This window comes from Microcebus murinus, chromosome 16 (assembly GCF_040939455.1).
Source record: "Microcebus murinus isolate Inina chromosome 16, M.murinus_Inina_mat1.0, whole genome shotgun sequence".
Taxonomy (NCBI): Eukaryota; Metazoa; Chordata; class Mammalia; order Primates; family Cheirogaleidae; genus Microcebus; species Microcebus murinus.
The window spans coordinates 26,248,730-26,262,693 of NC_134119.1; the positions used below are offsets into that span (position 1 = coordinate 26,248,730).

The window sequence follows — 13,964 nt, forward strand, 5'->3', positions numbered from 1 at the left end:
GGGACCGGCTCCACCTCCCCTGGTATCTCCCGGGGGCGCCTCTGGGCAGGACGGGTGACAAGGCGAGGGTTCTCCCTGGGCACACCCGAGCAGCAACAGGCGGCCCCAGACGCAGCCTCTGTCCACCACCCCACCTAAGAGCCTTCCACCCCCTACCCCCATGAGTAGGGGCGCTCTGAGACCGATGGGGCGGAATGGCGCGGGCAGGTCGCCGAGGGACCGCGCGGATTCCCACCTACGCCCTCACCCCACCCCACCGCCATCCCACCCCGGCCCAGGTCTACTCGCTGGGTGCTCCCCCAGGGCGCACGAGGCCGGGTCTTGCCGCCGGGGTCCCGCGGGGAGGAGTGGCGGGCCGGAGCGGGGCGCGGGGCGGGGGGATCGGGAGGCGGCGCGGGCCGGGCTGCGCAGGACGTGGGTCGGCGGCGGTCCAGCCCGGGCGGAGCCGCGAGCTGAGCCGGCAGCCGGGAGCCGCGCGGCTTAGAGGCAGAGGCGCTCACAGCTATGGGCCGGGGGTCCTGGAGAGCTCGGGGGTCGCCGGTGCTCCTGCTGCTGCTCCTGTGGCCGGTGCCAGGCGCTGGGGTGCTTCCAGGTCAGGAGCGGACGGGGATGAGCCCCGCGGGGCAGGCGAAGCGGGGCGAGGTGGCAGGGCGGTGGGTTCCGTTCAGAGCCCAGGCAGCGGATGGAGGGTCTGACACCTCCGGGACCGCAGGGCCAGGAGGTCAGGACCTGGGGAGGATTTGAGTGGGTCTCCGTGGGACCTGCCCAGGGACTCTCAACTGCTTGGGCTGGCCTCGGGGCTGGACTTGCCCATACCCTGTCTGGCTGCCACTGTGCCACCGCCACCGGCAAAGACGAGGGCCCGCGGACCCTTCTACTCTCAGCCGCTGCCCAGGTCTGGCCCCCGGCCTGGCCTCGCACTCTCACCACTTCCCTGCCCCCGCCGCCCCATGAACCCCTCCTACACCGCCACCCCTTAGGGCTCCGAGTTGGAGTCGCTCCCTCCTCCTGGAAGCCCCATGCCCAGTGGTCCCCCCAAGTTCTGCCCTCAGCTCTGTAGAACTAGCTGTGGTCTCACAGCTCACCCCCTCGTCTCCTCCTCCCGTCCCAGGGCCCTGGGGCAGTGTGTATACTGTTTATATTGTTGCCTTGTTTGGTTAGATACAGAAGGACTTCTCCAAACAGAAGGTGCCTGTTTAGCAGCGCCCTGGGAGGACTGCAGCTGTCTCTGCGTGCAACCTCTCCAAACCCCCTGTCAGATGGGCTGGAAACAGCAACCTCCGCAAGTGGGGGGGAGGATTATCGAGTCCTGCACATCAAGTGCCAGGCCAGGGGACAAGGAGGGCAACAAGAGAGGAGGCACAAAGGGCTGAGCGGAGCAGCCTGGGGGCTGTGGGGTCCACAGCACTGTGCTGAGGACCTGACAGGTACAGGGTCCTGCTCTGTTCACCCAAGAGGGAGGGATGACAGTCCTCATGCCTTGGAGAAGGTCCCTATGCATTCCCTGGCTCACTTCCCTCAGAGCGCAAGCCTGGGGCCAGGGAGGGTGATGAGACCCTGGGAGAGAGGGGCTCCCTAGGTTTCCACTCCCATCCACCCAGTCACCAGAGCCCCAGCTCTGCCTCTCTGTCCCTCGTCAGGGTGCCAGTGGAGAATACCCACCCCTACCCCCGCACAGGCCCACCCTTCCGCCTCCCCACCCTTACAGGCCTGAAACCAGCAAGGCCCAGTCTCCACCCCGGCTAAGTCCTCTCTGGACTGAGATGCCTCCCCCTCCTGCCCCCTGCCGCACCCACTCTCCTCCCCACACAGCACCTTTAGCCTCCTTTCCCAGGGTCTGCCTGATGGCAACTCCCTCAGCCAGTCAAGGAGGGCTTTGGTAGGGAAGGGGCTCCTGCAGTCTGCTGCCACCCCAGGGCTTTGATGCTGGTGCACTGGTCTGGGAGAGAAGAAAAAAGGAACTGGGGTGACCCAGATGCACGGGTGACCATCAGCCTGGGCAGGGTCAGGGGGGCCAGGGCTGGGTGGACCGGGGGCTGTGTGTTCTGGGAGCCCAGGGGACAGAGTCCCAGAGGGGAGGGAGGGCTGGCTGCAGGCTCCTTTGGGGCAGGGCTGCTGAGAGCTGCTGGGCTGGTGGGGGTGGGGGCCCGGAGCATTCCAGGGGAGCATTCCAGGCGCCCTCTGAGTAATGCTTGGCTCTGAGATTCCTCCTAGAGCCCCCGTAGGCACACCAGACCTGACCCAGCCTGGAAGCACAGAGGCTCTGTCCCCCAGCCTCAACTTGAAGATATGAGGAGGGGCCAGGGTCTAGGGAACCCTGCCACCAGGACAAAGACTCCAGGGGAGCTCTGGGCAAGGTGGACCTTCCAAGACAACATCTGGCTGTTGTTTTTCTCAGCTGTTGGGGAGACACAGTCATCCTCTCCTCACGGATCTCTCATCCTAAAGGCATTTGCTGCCCAATCTAAAAATACCGGAGGCTGCCTGCCTCTTCCCTTCCCCTCTGCGCTGGGGGCCCTGGCCTCTTCCTTGTGAACTCTGACCCCATTCCTGCCCCCTCCCAAAGGTCAGGTGGCTCCTGCATCCCCAGCCGAGCTGTCTCTTCCCAGGCTCCTCTGTCTCTCTTCTGCCACCTCCCTGGTGGCTCCTTAGTTCCAAAGGTGCCCCATGGGTGCCCACCCTTCTCTAGGCTGAGCCCACGAGTATTGAGGATGGAGTCTGTCCCTCAAGGCTTCCTGTTCCTCCCTGCTGTCCCCCAGTCCTCCTGTCCCTCAGGTCCCCTTCACCCTGTGCTCTGTCCTCACCCCAGGAAACACCCCTGGAAAACCAGTCACCGCCCACTGGCTCCTGGATGGACGACGCTGGCACATGGTCACCCTGGAGGAGCTGGTCAGTGTTACATCACCCAGGCCTCTGCAGGCAGGGACCCCGGGTCTCCCAGGCCTTTCGCCCCTCCCCACATTGCAGCATGGTGGTTTTGCTGGGATCTGCAGAACCCCTGAGTCACAACTCCTTTAGGCCCCACTGGGCTGGCAGGTGAGGGATGTGGGGACATCTAGATTGTGTGAGCCTGCACACATGGAAGTCATTTTGGGGGTCCTTCACCCTACCGCTCCCCTTTCCCTTCCTGCCTGGATTATCTGGGCTACCCCCACACCGACCAGACAGAGGGGTCCAGGGTTTGTAGGGCCTGAAACTTTTCAGGAGCCTCTCTAAGAAAGCACCAAAATACCTTCCTTTTGCAAAGTTTACCACAACATGTGACCCTGTGGACACACTGCTGTCCCTCTCAGGGCCACGACATTGAGGGCCCTGAAACTTCAGCCCCACTGGCTCATGCAGAGTCCACTTCTGGCCACAGGGACAGTGGTTACTTTACTGTTGTCCCCAAGATGTAAGCCCACCCCATTTTGCTTCTCCAGGACACTCTGTCCTGGCCTCTTCCCCACTCCTGCCCATCACATGCTCCTAAAATAGCCACATCCCATCTGTTTGTGCCACAACATCCATGCTGCAAACTAACAAGCCAGGGGCTTCAATATGCCCATTTCACAGAGGGGTAAACTGAAGCCCAGAGAGGTTGGGGAAATTGCCCACGGTCACATAGCTCTTTAGCCCGGGATCCTGGGGCTGAAATACTTTAAACCATTGGCCAAACCCCTTGCCAAGCCTGGAGAGCCCTCTTTATTCTGAATTTCCAGGCAAGAGAGGACATCCCCACTGTCCAAGACCGGTGAGGGGAAGGCAGGAGAGCACTGTCATGAGGCTGGGAGGCTCCCAGAGGCCCCACAGCTCCCCACCTAGGGCCCTCCCTGGGGACCCACAGACCCTAGGGCCCCCTTTCAACTGGCGGAGCACTGGCCCATGAGCTTTGAGATTGTTTCCTCCACATCCCTGGCAGAGGGAAGGCAGGGCACACACTGGGGTCACTCCGACTGTGGGCCTGCTCTACATCTGGCCTGAGCCATGATCACGAGGGCAATCCAAGAGGGGCCGTGCTTCCCACACTGGGGGCCTCTGCCCCCAGGAAGACACGGACAGGACACAGAGTAGAGGCAGAGTCCCCTCCAACAGGCAGGAAACACTCACACTTCTAGACGGGATGGGATATATCTTGAGGGGTGAGGTCACCAGGAGGGCAAGAAGGGAAGACAGCAGGGTCTGCAGAATGACAGGGGCCTTGAGTGTGGCCTTCCATCTGGGCCACTGCCTTTGTCCCAGCACAGACCTTTCCCCAATAAAGCAAGTGGCATTCCAGCCACATGAGCTCATGCTTGGGGCCTTGTGGGGCCTGTGGCTGGGGAGGCAAGGGCTGTCTGCTCCCCACCTGTGGAGGAAAGCTCCCCCTCCCCCAAGACTCTGAGCCCCTTGGCCAGGGTCCCAGCCCAGTGCATTTTGGGATAAAAGGGGAGGGCCTAGGGTGGAGTAGACATTCCGAAGACACAGCAGCCTTCCAGGAAGCTCCTGGGCCGGCTCTGATTCTGGGCCCCCAGCCAGGCTGAGTAGACGAGGGGAGCATGGGGGTGCCCACAGCCCCTGACAGCAGGCCGAAATCTGGCATCTCCTCTTGGCTGGGATGGGGTCTATATTTCCTGCCAGAGCTCAGTGAAGCAGGTGGGAAGGGGGTTGCGGAAGGTCGAGGATAACTTCCGGAGGGGGCAGTTCACCAGAATCTGAGGCAGAGGGATCAAGTGCGTGTTCCTTAGGGAATGAGGGGCGGTGAGAAATAAGCCCAGCTGCCAGAGGCTGGGAAGGCACTCGAGCCGTGGCTAACCAATGCCCCCACAGTGTCCTCAGGACCCCACTGCTTCCCTGCCCTGAAAGCCCCTTCTGGGTCTGAAAGAAGAGGGCAGGCCAGGGTAGGGCCCAGTCACCATGGACAAAGCAGGGCACCTTTCTGGGACCCCAGGCTTTGGAGAGGATGTTTCGTGCACTGTTGGGCTCTGCTTAGGCACTTTCAAGTGGTTGTTTTCAGAACAACAAACATCCTGAGTTTGGGAATACCTCTGTCTGCATGCTCTCCCTGACACACCCCTCCATGCCCCCATGACACACAGCGGGGGCTGCTGTCCCCACCCCAGCCCATGTTCTCTCCATGAACTTCCTTGCCACCTCCCTGGCAGGCGGGAGCCTGGAGGCACATCCATCTCAGCCCTGCACTCCTTCTCGCACAGGTCTTGAAGCCAGACTCGGGGCTGGTGGCCTTGGAGGCTGAAGGCCAGGAGCTTGTGCTTGAGCTGGAGAAGAAGCAGTGAGTGCCAGGCTGGGGCAGGGCTGGGAGCCCAGGACAGACCTCCCTGGAGGGGTCAGTGCTGGGGTGCAGGGACTGACATGGACCTGTGAGGGAAGCTGAGGGGGAGAGGGCCCCAAAAGGGGTGCAGGTGGCAGAGTGAGTCAGACAGGCCTGCCACTGGCCCCCTGAAGGCTGAAATGGACAGTTGAGGTTGGATCAGCCCTGCTGTGGGCACATTCCTGGTCCCAACCCCAGGAGCATCTTGTCAGCTCCCTTTTGCAGGATATGCCAAGTCAAAAGAATCCCAGGTGAGATTCCAACGATGAGATGGCACTCTAGGCTGAGGGAATGGCAGGGACAAAGAGGTGCTGGCTATATTGGGGGGTGACAATTTGCTGGCTTGCTTGGAAGGTTTCCACCCCAGGGAAGACAGCAGGGGGAAATGAATTTGGGGAGTCCCAGTAGGGCCAGATCACAGCAGGCCATTTTAGTGCTGAGTGCCCCGGATGGTGCAGAGCCAAAGATGTCAAGCTGGTGAGTGAACAGGCAGAGCTGTGCTCAGGACAGAGCCCTGCGCTGGGCCAGGTGGTGTCGAGATGGAGTGCAGGGTCTTGAAGCCATACAAACCATATTATCAATAGGTGCCGCTTATGGCGTGCTTGTTTCATCGCAGGCGATGTTCTCAGCACTATGTGGAGTCAGGTGGACCAGGAACAGACTCTAGGTCCATCATGCCTAACCACTGTTTTCTGGGGTTCCATGCTCCTACCCTTTCAATGGGGTGATCACATCACCTACCTCCTAAGGTGGCATGTGTGTGTGCAGTGGGGTAGCAGAGCCGGAGCAGGTCGGAATGACAGGGAGGTAGAGAAGCAGGTGTCACAGGTCTGGGGGTGGTCTGGAGGTAAAGAGACCAAGGTGAGGCTGACGACCATGATTTTCTTTAAAGAAGAGAGATTGGCTTATGGTTGAGCCATCCTGGTGGGAAGGATCCTGGTGAGATGGAGGCAGAAGATGGGGTCATTACCCAAGCGGGGTCTGGAGAAGGTGGGGGAGGGGATCCCTGCTCAGGTGGCAGGGCAGGAGCAGGTGTGGGCAGGTGGGGATTCTGTTTTCTCTGGAAGCAGGGGGTGGGCATCACTGAAGGACAGGTGGGAGGCACATGGGGGTTAGGCGCCTGCAGAGATGATTTAAAGGATCTGGGGTGGGAGGGGCCAGAAGGTTGACCAGACAATGGCAGGCTGCAGGCAGGGTACCTGTCAGCTTACCACACTTCCTTGGCTGCAAGTCCCGCCCCTCAGCAGTGTCCCCTGAATCCTCCCTCTTGACGCTGCTGCAGGCCCTCCAGGGACCCCAAACCCTTCCCCTAGCTCTGCTCCTCCCAGATGCCTCCCATACTTCCCCCCAGCCCCACCCCCACCATCTATGCCATTACCATGGCTCCTTCCTGACCTTCACCTGTCTCCTTCCAGCTCAAAGTATTTCTGAGCTGAGCAAGACATAGTGCTCCTGTCCCTTCCCTAGGACACACCCTGGGTGCCTCACTCACAGAGCTGCTCAGTTAGCATCGGGGAGGAAGGTTGGAAGGCATCCTGGAGGAGGCAGGGCTGCTTAGTTCATTCCTGTAACACCCCCTCCCAGCAGGCTGCTGGCCCCTGGATACACAGAAACCCACTACAGCCCAGATGGGCAGCCAGTGGTGCTGGCCCCCAGCCACACGGTGAGATGCCTCCATGGGCTCTGAGGACAGGGTGAGGGGTACTGGGGATGCGCCCCCCTCCATTCCTACCCCACTTTCCTGCTTCTGTTCCTAGAGAGAGGTTGGAGCCAGCCCCCCACCAAGCCCTCCCTCCTGCCCCTCCTGCTTCAGCCTGGCTGAGACTTGGGGCTGGGTGTCTTCCTCTCCAGGATCATTGCCACTACCATGGGCGCGTGAGGGGCTTCCCTGCCTCCTGGGTGGTCCTCAGCACCTGCTCTGGGATGAGGTGAGGAGTTCTGGGGGAGGGGGCTGGCCTGGGGCTGGGAAGGAGCCCCTCACACCCCTCTGGCCCTCTGCACCCTAGCGGCCTCATCGTGCTCAGCAGCAATGCCAGCTACTATCTGCGCCCCTGGCCTCCTGGGGACTCCGAGGACTCCTCAACGCACAGGATCTTCCGGACGGAGCAGCTGCTTACCTGGAAAGGGGACTGTGGCCACAGGGACTCTGGGGACAAAAGGGACATGGACAGCCTTCCTCGTGCCCGGCAGAGCAGGGTGAGGGGCTTGCATGGAGTGGGAGTGGGAAGGCAGTATCCACAGCCCTCCAAATCCCAAGAGACGAATTCGGAGTCCCCCTTCTGTCCGGATACTTTTATCCGAGGCTGAAGAAACGAGTTCTAATAACATTTTAAAACTGTTCTTTCTGAGCATTGGGGATGGTGGTCAGGGCTCAGCCCAGCAGCCTGCCACTCAGAGTCTCCATCTGCCTGTGCGCAGGACAGGCGAGAGGCCCGCAGGAGCCCGAGGTACCTGGAGCTGTACCTGGTGGCTGACCACAGCCTGGTGAGGGGAGACCCAAGGCGGGCGCCGGGTGGGGGATGGGCCAGCTCAGCCCCTCACGCCGCGGTCTTTCTGCCCTCCCAGTTCTTGACTCAGCAAAGAAACTTGAACCGCACCAAACAGCGTCTCCTGGAGGTCGCCAACTATGTGGACCAGGTTGGGGTGGGGAGGAGAGAGCAGGAATGGGGGTGACACGGCGGAGGCGGGTTTTGGGAGAGGAGAGGGGCGGCCCCGCGTAGGAGCCCCGGCACGGCGGGGCACCTGGCCCCATCTTCAGCCCCTCCCCCCTCAGATCCTCAGGACGCTGGACATTCAGGTGGTGCTGAGTGGCCTGGAAGTGTGGACCGAGCAGGACCGCAGCCGCGTCTCGCCGGACGCGAACGCCACGCTCTGGGCTTTCCTGCAGTGGCGCCGGGGACTGTGGGCGCGGCGGCCACACGACTCGGCGCAGCTGCTCACGTGGGTGCCTCTGACCACCAGGCGGGGCCTGGGCCGGGCGGCCTGGACTCCCGGCCCCGCCCGGTCACTCCGCGCTCCGCCCTCAGGGGCCGCGCCTTCCGGGGCGACACCGTGGGACTGGCGCCCGTCGAGGGCATGTGCCGCGCCGAGAGCTCTGGAGGCGTGAGCACGGTGAGCCCGCGGGCCGGGGAGGGAGGAAGGGGCAGGGCTCGCCGCCCGCACTGACCGCCCCGCGGCCTCCAGGACCACTCGGAGCTCCCCATTGGCGCCGCGGCCACCGTGGCCCACGAGATAGGCCACAGCCTGGGCCTCAGCCACGACCCCGACGGCTGCTGCGTGGAGGCCGCGGCCGAGCAAGGCGGCTGCGTGATGGCGGCGGCCACCGGGTACGCCGGGGACGGGGCCCCGGGCCCCTCGGCTGTGTTTCTTTGGTTATCCCTCAGTTTCCTCTTCTGTAAAGTGGGGATCATGATAGTAGTACGCGATCTTAGGGTTGTTTATGAGGCTTCAACGGAGAGAACGCCGGTAAAGTGGATTCTCGGGAATATGAAGATTATTTTCCGAACCACCTGTCAAGGTTACTCCTACCTCGGGAGTAGCACCGCTGTGTCGCTGCTCCACCTTGGGTCCTGGGCTGCCCACTTTGGGCGTCTCACCCTCACGCCTCTCTGTGTGACTTTTCACCAGTCACTGCTCCTCTGGAGCATTCGAGCCTCCTCCCACCGCTGAGGCCAAGCCCAGGGGTGGGGATCAGAGACGAGCGGGGTGTCGGGATGGTCCCCGCACGGCCGACGCCCTCCCCGCTCCCGCAGGCACCCGTTCCCGCGCGCGTTCAGCGCCTGCAGCCGCCGCCAGCTGCGCGCCTTCTTCCGCAAGGGGGGCGGCGCGTGCCTCTTCAATGCCCCGGGGCCGGGGCTGCTGGTGCCGCCTGCGCGCTGCGGGAACGGCTTCGTGGAGGCAGGCGAGGAGTGCGACTGCGACCCCAGCCAGGTCAGGTCGGCTTGCTGGGACCGGGAGGTCCAAGGGTGGTCCCCGCTCGCCCTCTGCCCGGAGGTCTGGCGCGCTGAGCCCTCACCTGGTGCCCCCTCGCCTTTCTGGCTGCAGGAGTGCCGGGACCTCTGCTGCTTCTCTCACAACTGCTCTCTGCGCGCGGGGGCCCAGTGTGCCCACGGGGACTGCTGCACGCACTGCCTGGTGAGGGCAAGGAAGGCTTGTGGTGAGGGTTTTGGAGCGCTTGGGAGCCGGCCTTTGGTGGCCTTGGCTTGTTGGACACCTCCAGTCCCCTTGCTGGGTGCTAGCTCTGCTCTGTGCGCAGGTCCACTGGGCCCTCTGGCCCAGCCCCCCACCTCTGAGACACTCTCTGGGCGTGAATCTCTCACTGTCCATTGTGTCTTTGTCCTTCCCGCACCTGGTCACCTGCGCAGCTGAAGCCAGCAGGTGTGCTGTGCCGCCAGGCGGCAGGGGACTGTGACCTTCCTGAATTCTGCACGGGCGCCTCCCCCAACTGCCCCCTGGACATTTATCTACTGGATGGCTCGCCCTGCGCCAGGGGCCGTGGCTACTGCAGGGATGGCGCGTGTCCCACGCTTGAGCAGCAGTGCCAGCAGCTCTGGGGGCCTGGTGAGAGGACAGGAGCACCCTTCCACCCTGCCCCATCCTCAGGGTTGGCCCAGTTTTCAACTGTGGGAAGATGGGCAGGGGGAACTGAGGCCCGTGGAGCATGGCCCCTGCCTGCCTGGGCTCCCCCCAGCTCAGCCCATGCTTCCTCAGGTTCCCGCCCAGCACCAGAGGCCTGTTTCCAGGTGGTGAACTCTGCAGGAGACCCTCGTGGGAACTGTGGCCAGGACAGTGAGGGCTACTTCCTGCCTTGTGCACAGAGGTGGGGAGTGCAATGGAGGGAGCAGAAGCAGGAGAGTGAGGGAAAAGGGAGGACACTGCAGGCTGTGACCAACCCCCACTTCCTCCCCAGGGATGCTGGGTGTGGGAAGCTGCAGTGTCAGGGTAGAGAGCTGAGCCCACTCGCCCCACACATGGTGCCGGTGGACTCCACCGTTCACCTAGATGGCAGCGAGGTGACCTGTCGGGGAGTCTTTGCACTCCAAGGTGCCCAGCTGGATCTGCTTGATATGGGCCTCGTAGAGCCAGGCACACAGTGTGGACCTAGCATGGTGAGCCCTGCCTACCCGCCCCCTCCTTGCCACTGGAGTGCCACAGCCAGAGTGCCCCATCACTGCCCAGTGCCCCCTGCCCACAGGTGTGCCAGGACAGGCGCTGCCAGAACACGACCTTCCAGGACCTGGAGCACTGCCTGACCACCTGCCATGGCCATGGGGTGAGTGACCCCATGAGCACTGCCTGACCACCTGCCAGCCCAAGGGATGGGGGTGACCTTGGGGTCCCTGATCCCACTCGACCCTCCCTCCCTTCTCTTCTCCTCTGCAGGTTTGTAATAGCAACCATAACTGCCACTGTGCTCCAGGCTGGGCTCCACCCTTCTGTGACAAGCCCGGCTTTGGCGGCAGCATAGACAGCAGCCCTGTGCAGCCTGAAAGTGCGCCAATGGGGGCCAGGCAGGCAGGCAGGGCCAGGGTGATGCACCTGCCCAGGACTCAACCTCCCCTGTCCTCCGCAGGCCATGACACCTTCCTGCCAGCCATGCTCCTTAGCTTCCTGCTGCCTCTGCTGCCTGGGGCCGGCCTGGCCTGGTGCTGCTACCGACTCCCAGGAGCCCATCTCCAGCGATGCCCCTGGGGCTGGAGGAGGGACCCCACATGCAGCGGGTAGGCTCTGAGCCCACTCCTATAGTTCCTTTCCTCAAAGCTCTGCCAGGAGCTGGGGCAGGGTCCCCAGCCTTGCCCCCAGGCGCAAAGAGACACCCCAGTGGCCTCCCAGTGAAGCTGAGCGTGTGGACCCCTGCCCCCACCAGCACCCCAGGGCACAGCCTTCTACCTCTTCCCCTCCAATGTAGCCGCTCTTGTCCATGTCTGTGGCTTCTCGCACCAGGTGGCTGCCTCACCTTGACTTTGCCATCTTTGCACCAGTTTAGAATGCAGTCCATGCTCCCCTGTGCCCTGGAGGCCTCTCTGGCCTTTGTCTTCATTTTCAGTCCTGTGCCACTTCCTCTGCCCAAATCACCTCTGTCACTCCCTTCAAGTTCCCACATGCCAGGCCCAGCTCATCTTTTCACTCCATACCTCCAGTCAGCCAGGAGCCTGCCCCAAACCCAGTTCTGTGACCTGGGAGGAGGGTCACATAATACTAAGCATAGTTGTCTTGGGGCTGCCCTTCCACTGGGGCCCTGGACATGGCAGGCACCCATGGCCATGTCTGACTCAGCCCGGCCTTGGGAGTGCTCTGGGCAAGCAGAGGGAAAGGGCAGGGTTTGGGTTGGAGATGGGGCAGAGGGCATCCCAGACAAGGGCAGGGCACCAACCAGGCCTTCCTGAGAGGGCCTTGGGACATGAGTAGTGATGATGGTGTGTGGACAGAGGAGCAAGGTGGTCAGTTTGGTGCATCAGCCTGGGGGGCCGGGGCGTGGTCTGCATCTCACCTCTGGGGTCTGCTCTTGAGGACAGTGGAGACTGTTTTGAAGGGAAGTCAAAGGAAATGGCAAGGCCGTGGGAGATGGGGTGGGGACAGCCAAAGATGGCTTGGAGTCATCAAGGGTGGCAGGATACCCAATGGCTAGGAGCACAGACACAGCTGCCAAGGAGGGGGTGGGGGAACATCCAGGCCTCTTTGGGGCCTGAGTGATGCCAACATCTGGAGAGCACCAGGCTGTTGGGTGGTGTCATGCTTGGGAAAAATGTCATAGCTGGAGGGAGGAGGTGCCAGAAGCCCAGGAGGGCATGAGTCACAAGTGGAGGTGGCTCTCAGGAAGGAGCTTAGAGCAGAAGGGTGGAAACTCAGTCAACACAGAGCCCCTCGGCTGGACACCATGCTGCAGGGAAGCAGTCCTGGGAAGCCCTGCCCAGGGTCACTGTTCCAACCTCCTGTGTGCAGGGACCACCCCCTGTGCAGTGTTCGCCCTACGGACTTGGGCCCCACAGCCACCAGAGAGCCCCGGCCCATGGGTGAGTGAGGCGCCAGGGGAGGTGAGGAGGGAATCGAAGGGTGGGCTCTTGCCTTCTGCCTCCTTCCAGATGGACCCCTCCTCTCCACTTAGCACCCAGCCACCCTGAGTCCTCTGTGCCCCACCCCAGCCCCTGGGACTCCTACCTACTGTGTTCACAGCATTTATCCTCTGCCATTGCTCCCAGACCCTGAGAACCCTGCCAGAGCCCAACAGCCTCCCTGAGAAGCCTGGGCCCTGTAGCCCCACCTGACCCCCAAGGTAGGTGGGGACCTGACGCAGAGCTTCCCCCCTCCCACTGCCCGTCCACCTACCCTCTCGCCCCTCAGCTCCCTAGCCCTACTCTGAGGTTTCTAGGCTTGGTTATTATGCAAATGAGACATGAGCTTCTCCTCTTGGTGAAGCTGGTGTCATGGAGACCAGGATGCTGGAAGCTTCTTGGAGGGGGAAGCAAAAGCTGTGGTTCTTCCTGGGTAATCGGTCCTCTCTGGAAGGACAGACCCCCCTGCCACATGACTTGCAGTCTGGGCTTCAGCCCTCAGGGATGACCATCCTCCTCATTCTCAGCAGGTCAAGTCCAGAAGCCAAGATCCTGCCTCTGGTGAGAAGTGGCTCCTGATTTGAGGAGACTTTAGGACAGGTGGCCACTGATAGCTACTCCAGGAACTTGGACCCCCAAGGGCAGAGCCAGCGAGTCAACTGACCTCCTGTTCCTTCGGGCAGCTTGGAAGCTCCCACCACCCCACTCCAGGACCCCAGAGCCTCATCAGCAATTGCCAAGTGGGGTCCCCACCCCTCAGGGCTGTGGGATCTTGCTGGGTACACCCTCCGGCTTGGATAATCCACCAGACCCAGGAGCAAAGGCCTTTTAAGAAGTTTAGGGGCGCACATAACTGGGATATTGTCAAATTCTGCATCCTCTCACTCTTTACCTCTTTACCCCCGTTTCCCTTCTCTCTAGGATGGCTTCTTTTTTTCAGGCAGGTTCCCCTAAAAATGCTCCTGCAGAGTGCACCTTTTATAGTCCCAGCAAAAATCCCAGAATGAACTCTGATTAGTCCAGCTTGGATCACGTGTCCATTCATGAGCCAATCACGACAGCCTGAGAGACACTGTACATTCATTGGCCAGGCCTGGGTCACGCACAGTTCCCCGGAGTCCTGGGATGGCATCAGCCCAATAGAGCAAGAGACTGGGAAGGAATGGTTTCCATGAAAGAAGAGATAGATTCTGTTACTAGAAGAAACAATGCCAAACAGACAAAAATGGGTGTCTCCTATGTGAGATATTTGCTCTTGGAGCCACCTTTCTGTTTCAGCTCTGGAAGTCTTCCCAAAGACTTCCTAAGGATTAGATGACAAATAGATCCATAGATAATTTAAAATGTTAGCCAACGAACTCCAGAAGGAATGTGCAGAAATGGTCATAGTAGCATTATTTTCTCTCTCTCTTTTTTTTCCTTTGGCAGAGAGCATTATTTTCAATAGCTAAATATTAGAAAAAAATTCCAATATCCAACAATATAAGAATGGATAAAATATGATATAGTTACATTTGTGGAATACTATACAGCAGAAAAATGAACTGTTCTACAAACACCAATGTGAATAAATCTCAAAAGTGTTGAGCGAAAAATCAAGTTCCCGAGTGATAAATACAGTA

General features: G+C 61.0%; 1 protein-coding gene across 8 annotated transcripts; it reads left to right on the forward strand.

Annotated features, from left to right (window-relative positions):
• Positions 1-417: 417 nt before the first annotated feature.
• ADAM33 (ADAM metallopeptidase domain 33) lies at positions 418-13,937 on the forward strand. 8 transcript variants are annotated; one of them, XM_012755273.3, is made up of 22 exons: positions 419-592; positions 2,810-2,889; positions 5,175-5,251; positions 6,875-6,953; positions 7,142-7,218; positions 7,297-7,486; positions 7,709-7,774; positions 7,856-7,927; positions 8,064-8,230; positions 8,317-8,401; positions 8,474-8,616; positions 9,043-9,220; positions 9,335-9,424; positions 9,655-9,850; positions 10,001-10,109; positions 10,200-10,398; positions 10,485-10,562; positions 10,673-10,781; positions 10,863-11,010; positions 12,233-12,303; positions 12,490-12,563; positions 12,870-13,937. In XM_012755273.3, exons 1-21 carry the CDS (start codon positions 505-507, stop codon positions 12,525-12,527), a joined length of 2,340 nt encoding a protein of 779 aa, XP_012610727.2. In that variant the 5' UTR covers positions 419-504; the 3' UTR covers positions 12,528-12,563; positions 12,870-13,937. The 8 variants fall into 8 exon arrangements, 7 of the variants coding, with proteins under 7 accessions (XP_012610727.2, XP_075867087.1, XP_075867088.1 ...); XM_076010972.1 differs by having other exon boundaries at positions 12,873-13,937; XM_076010973.1 differs by having other exon boundaries at positions 6,878-6,953.
• Positions 13,938-13,964: the final 27 nt, after the last annotated feature.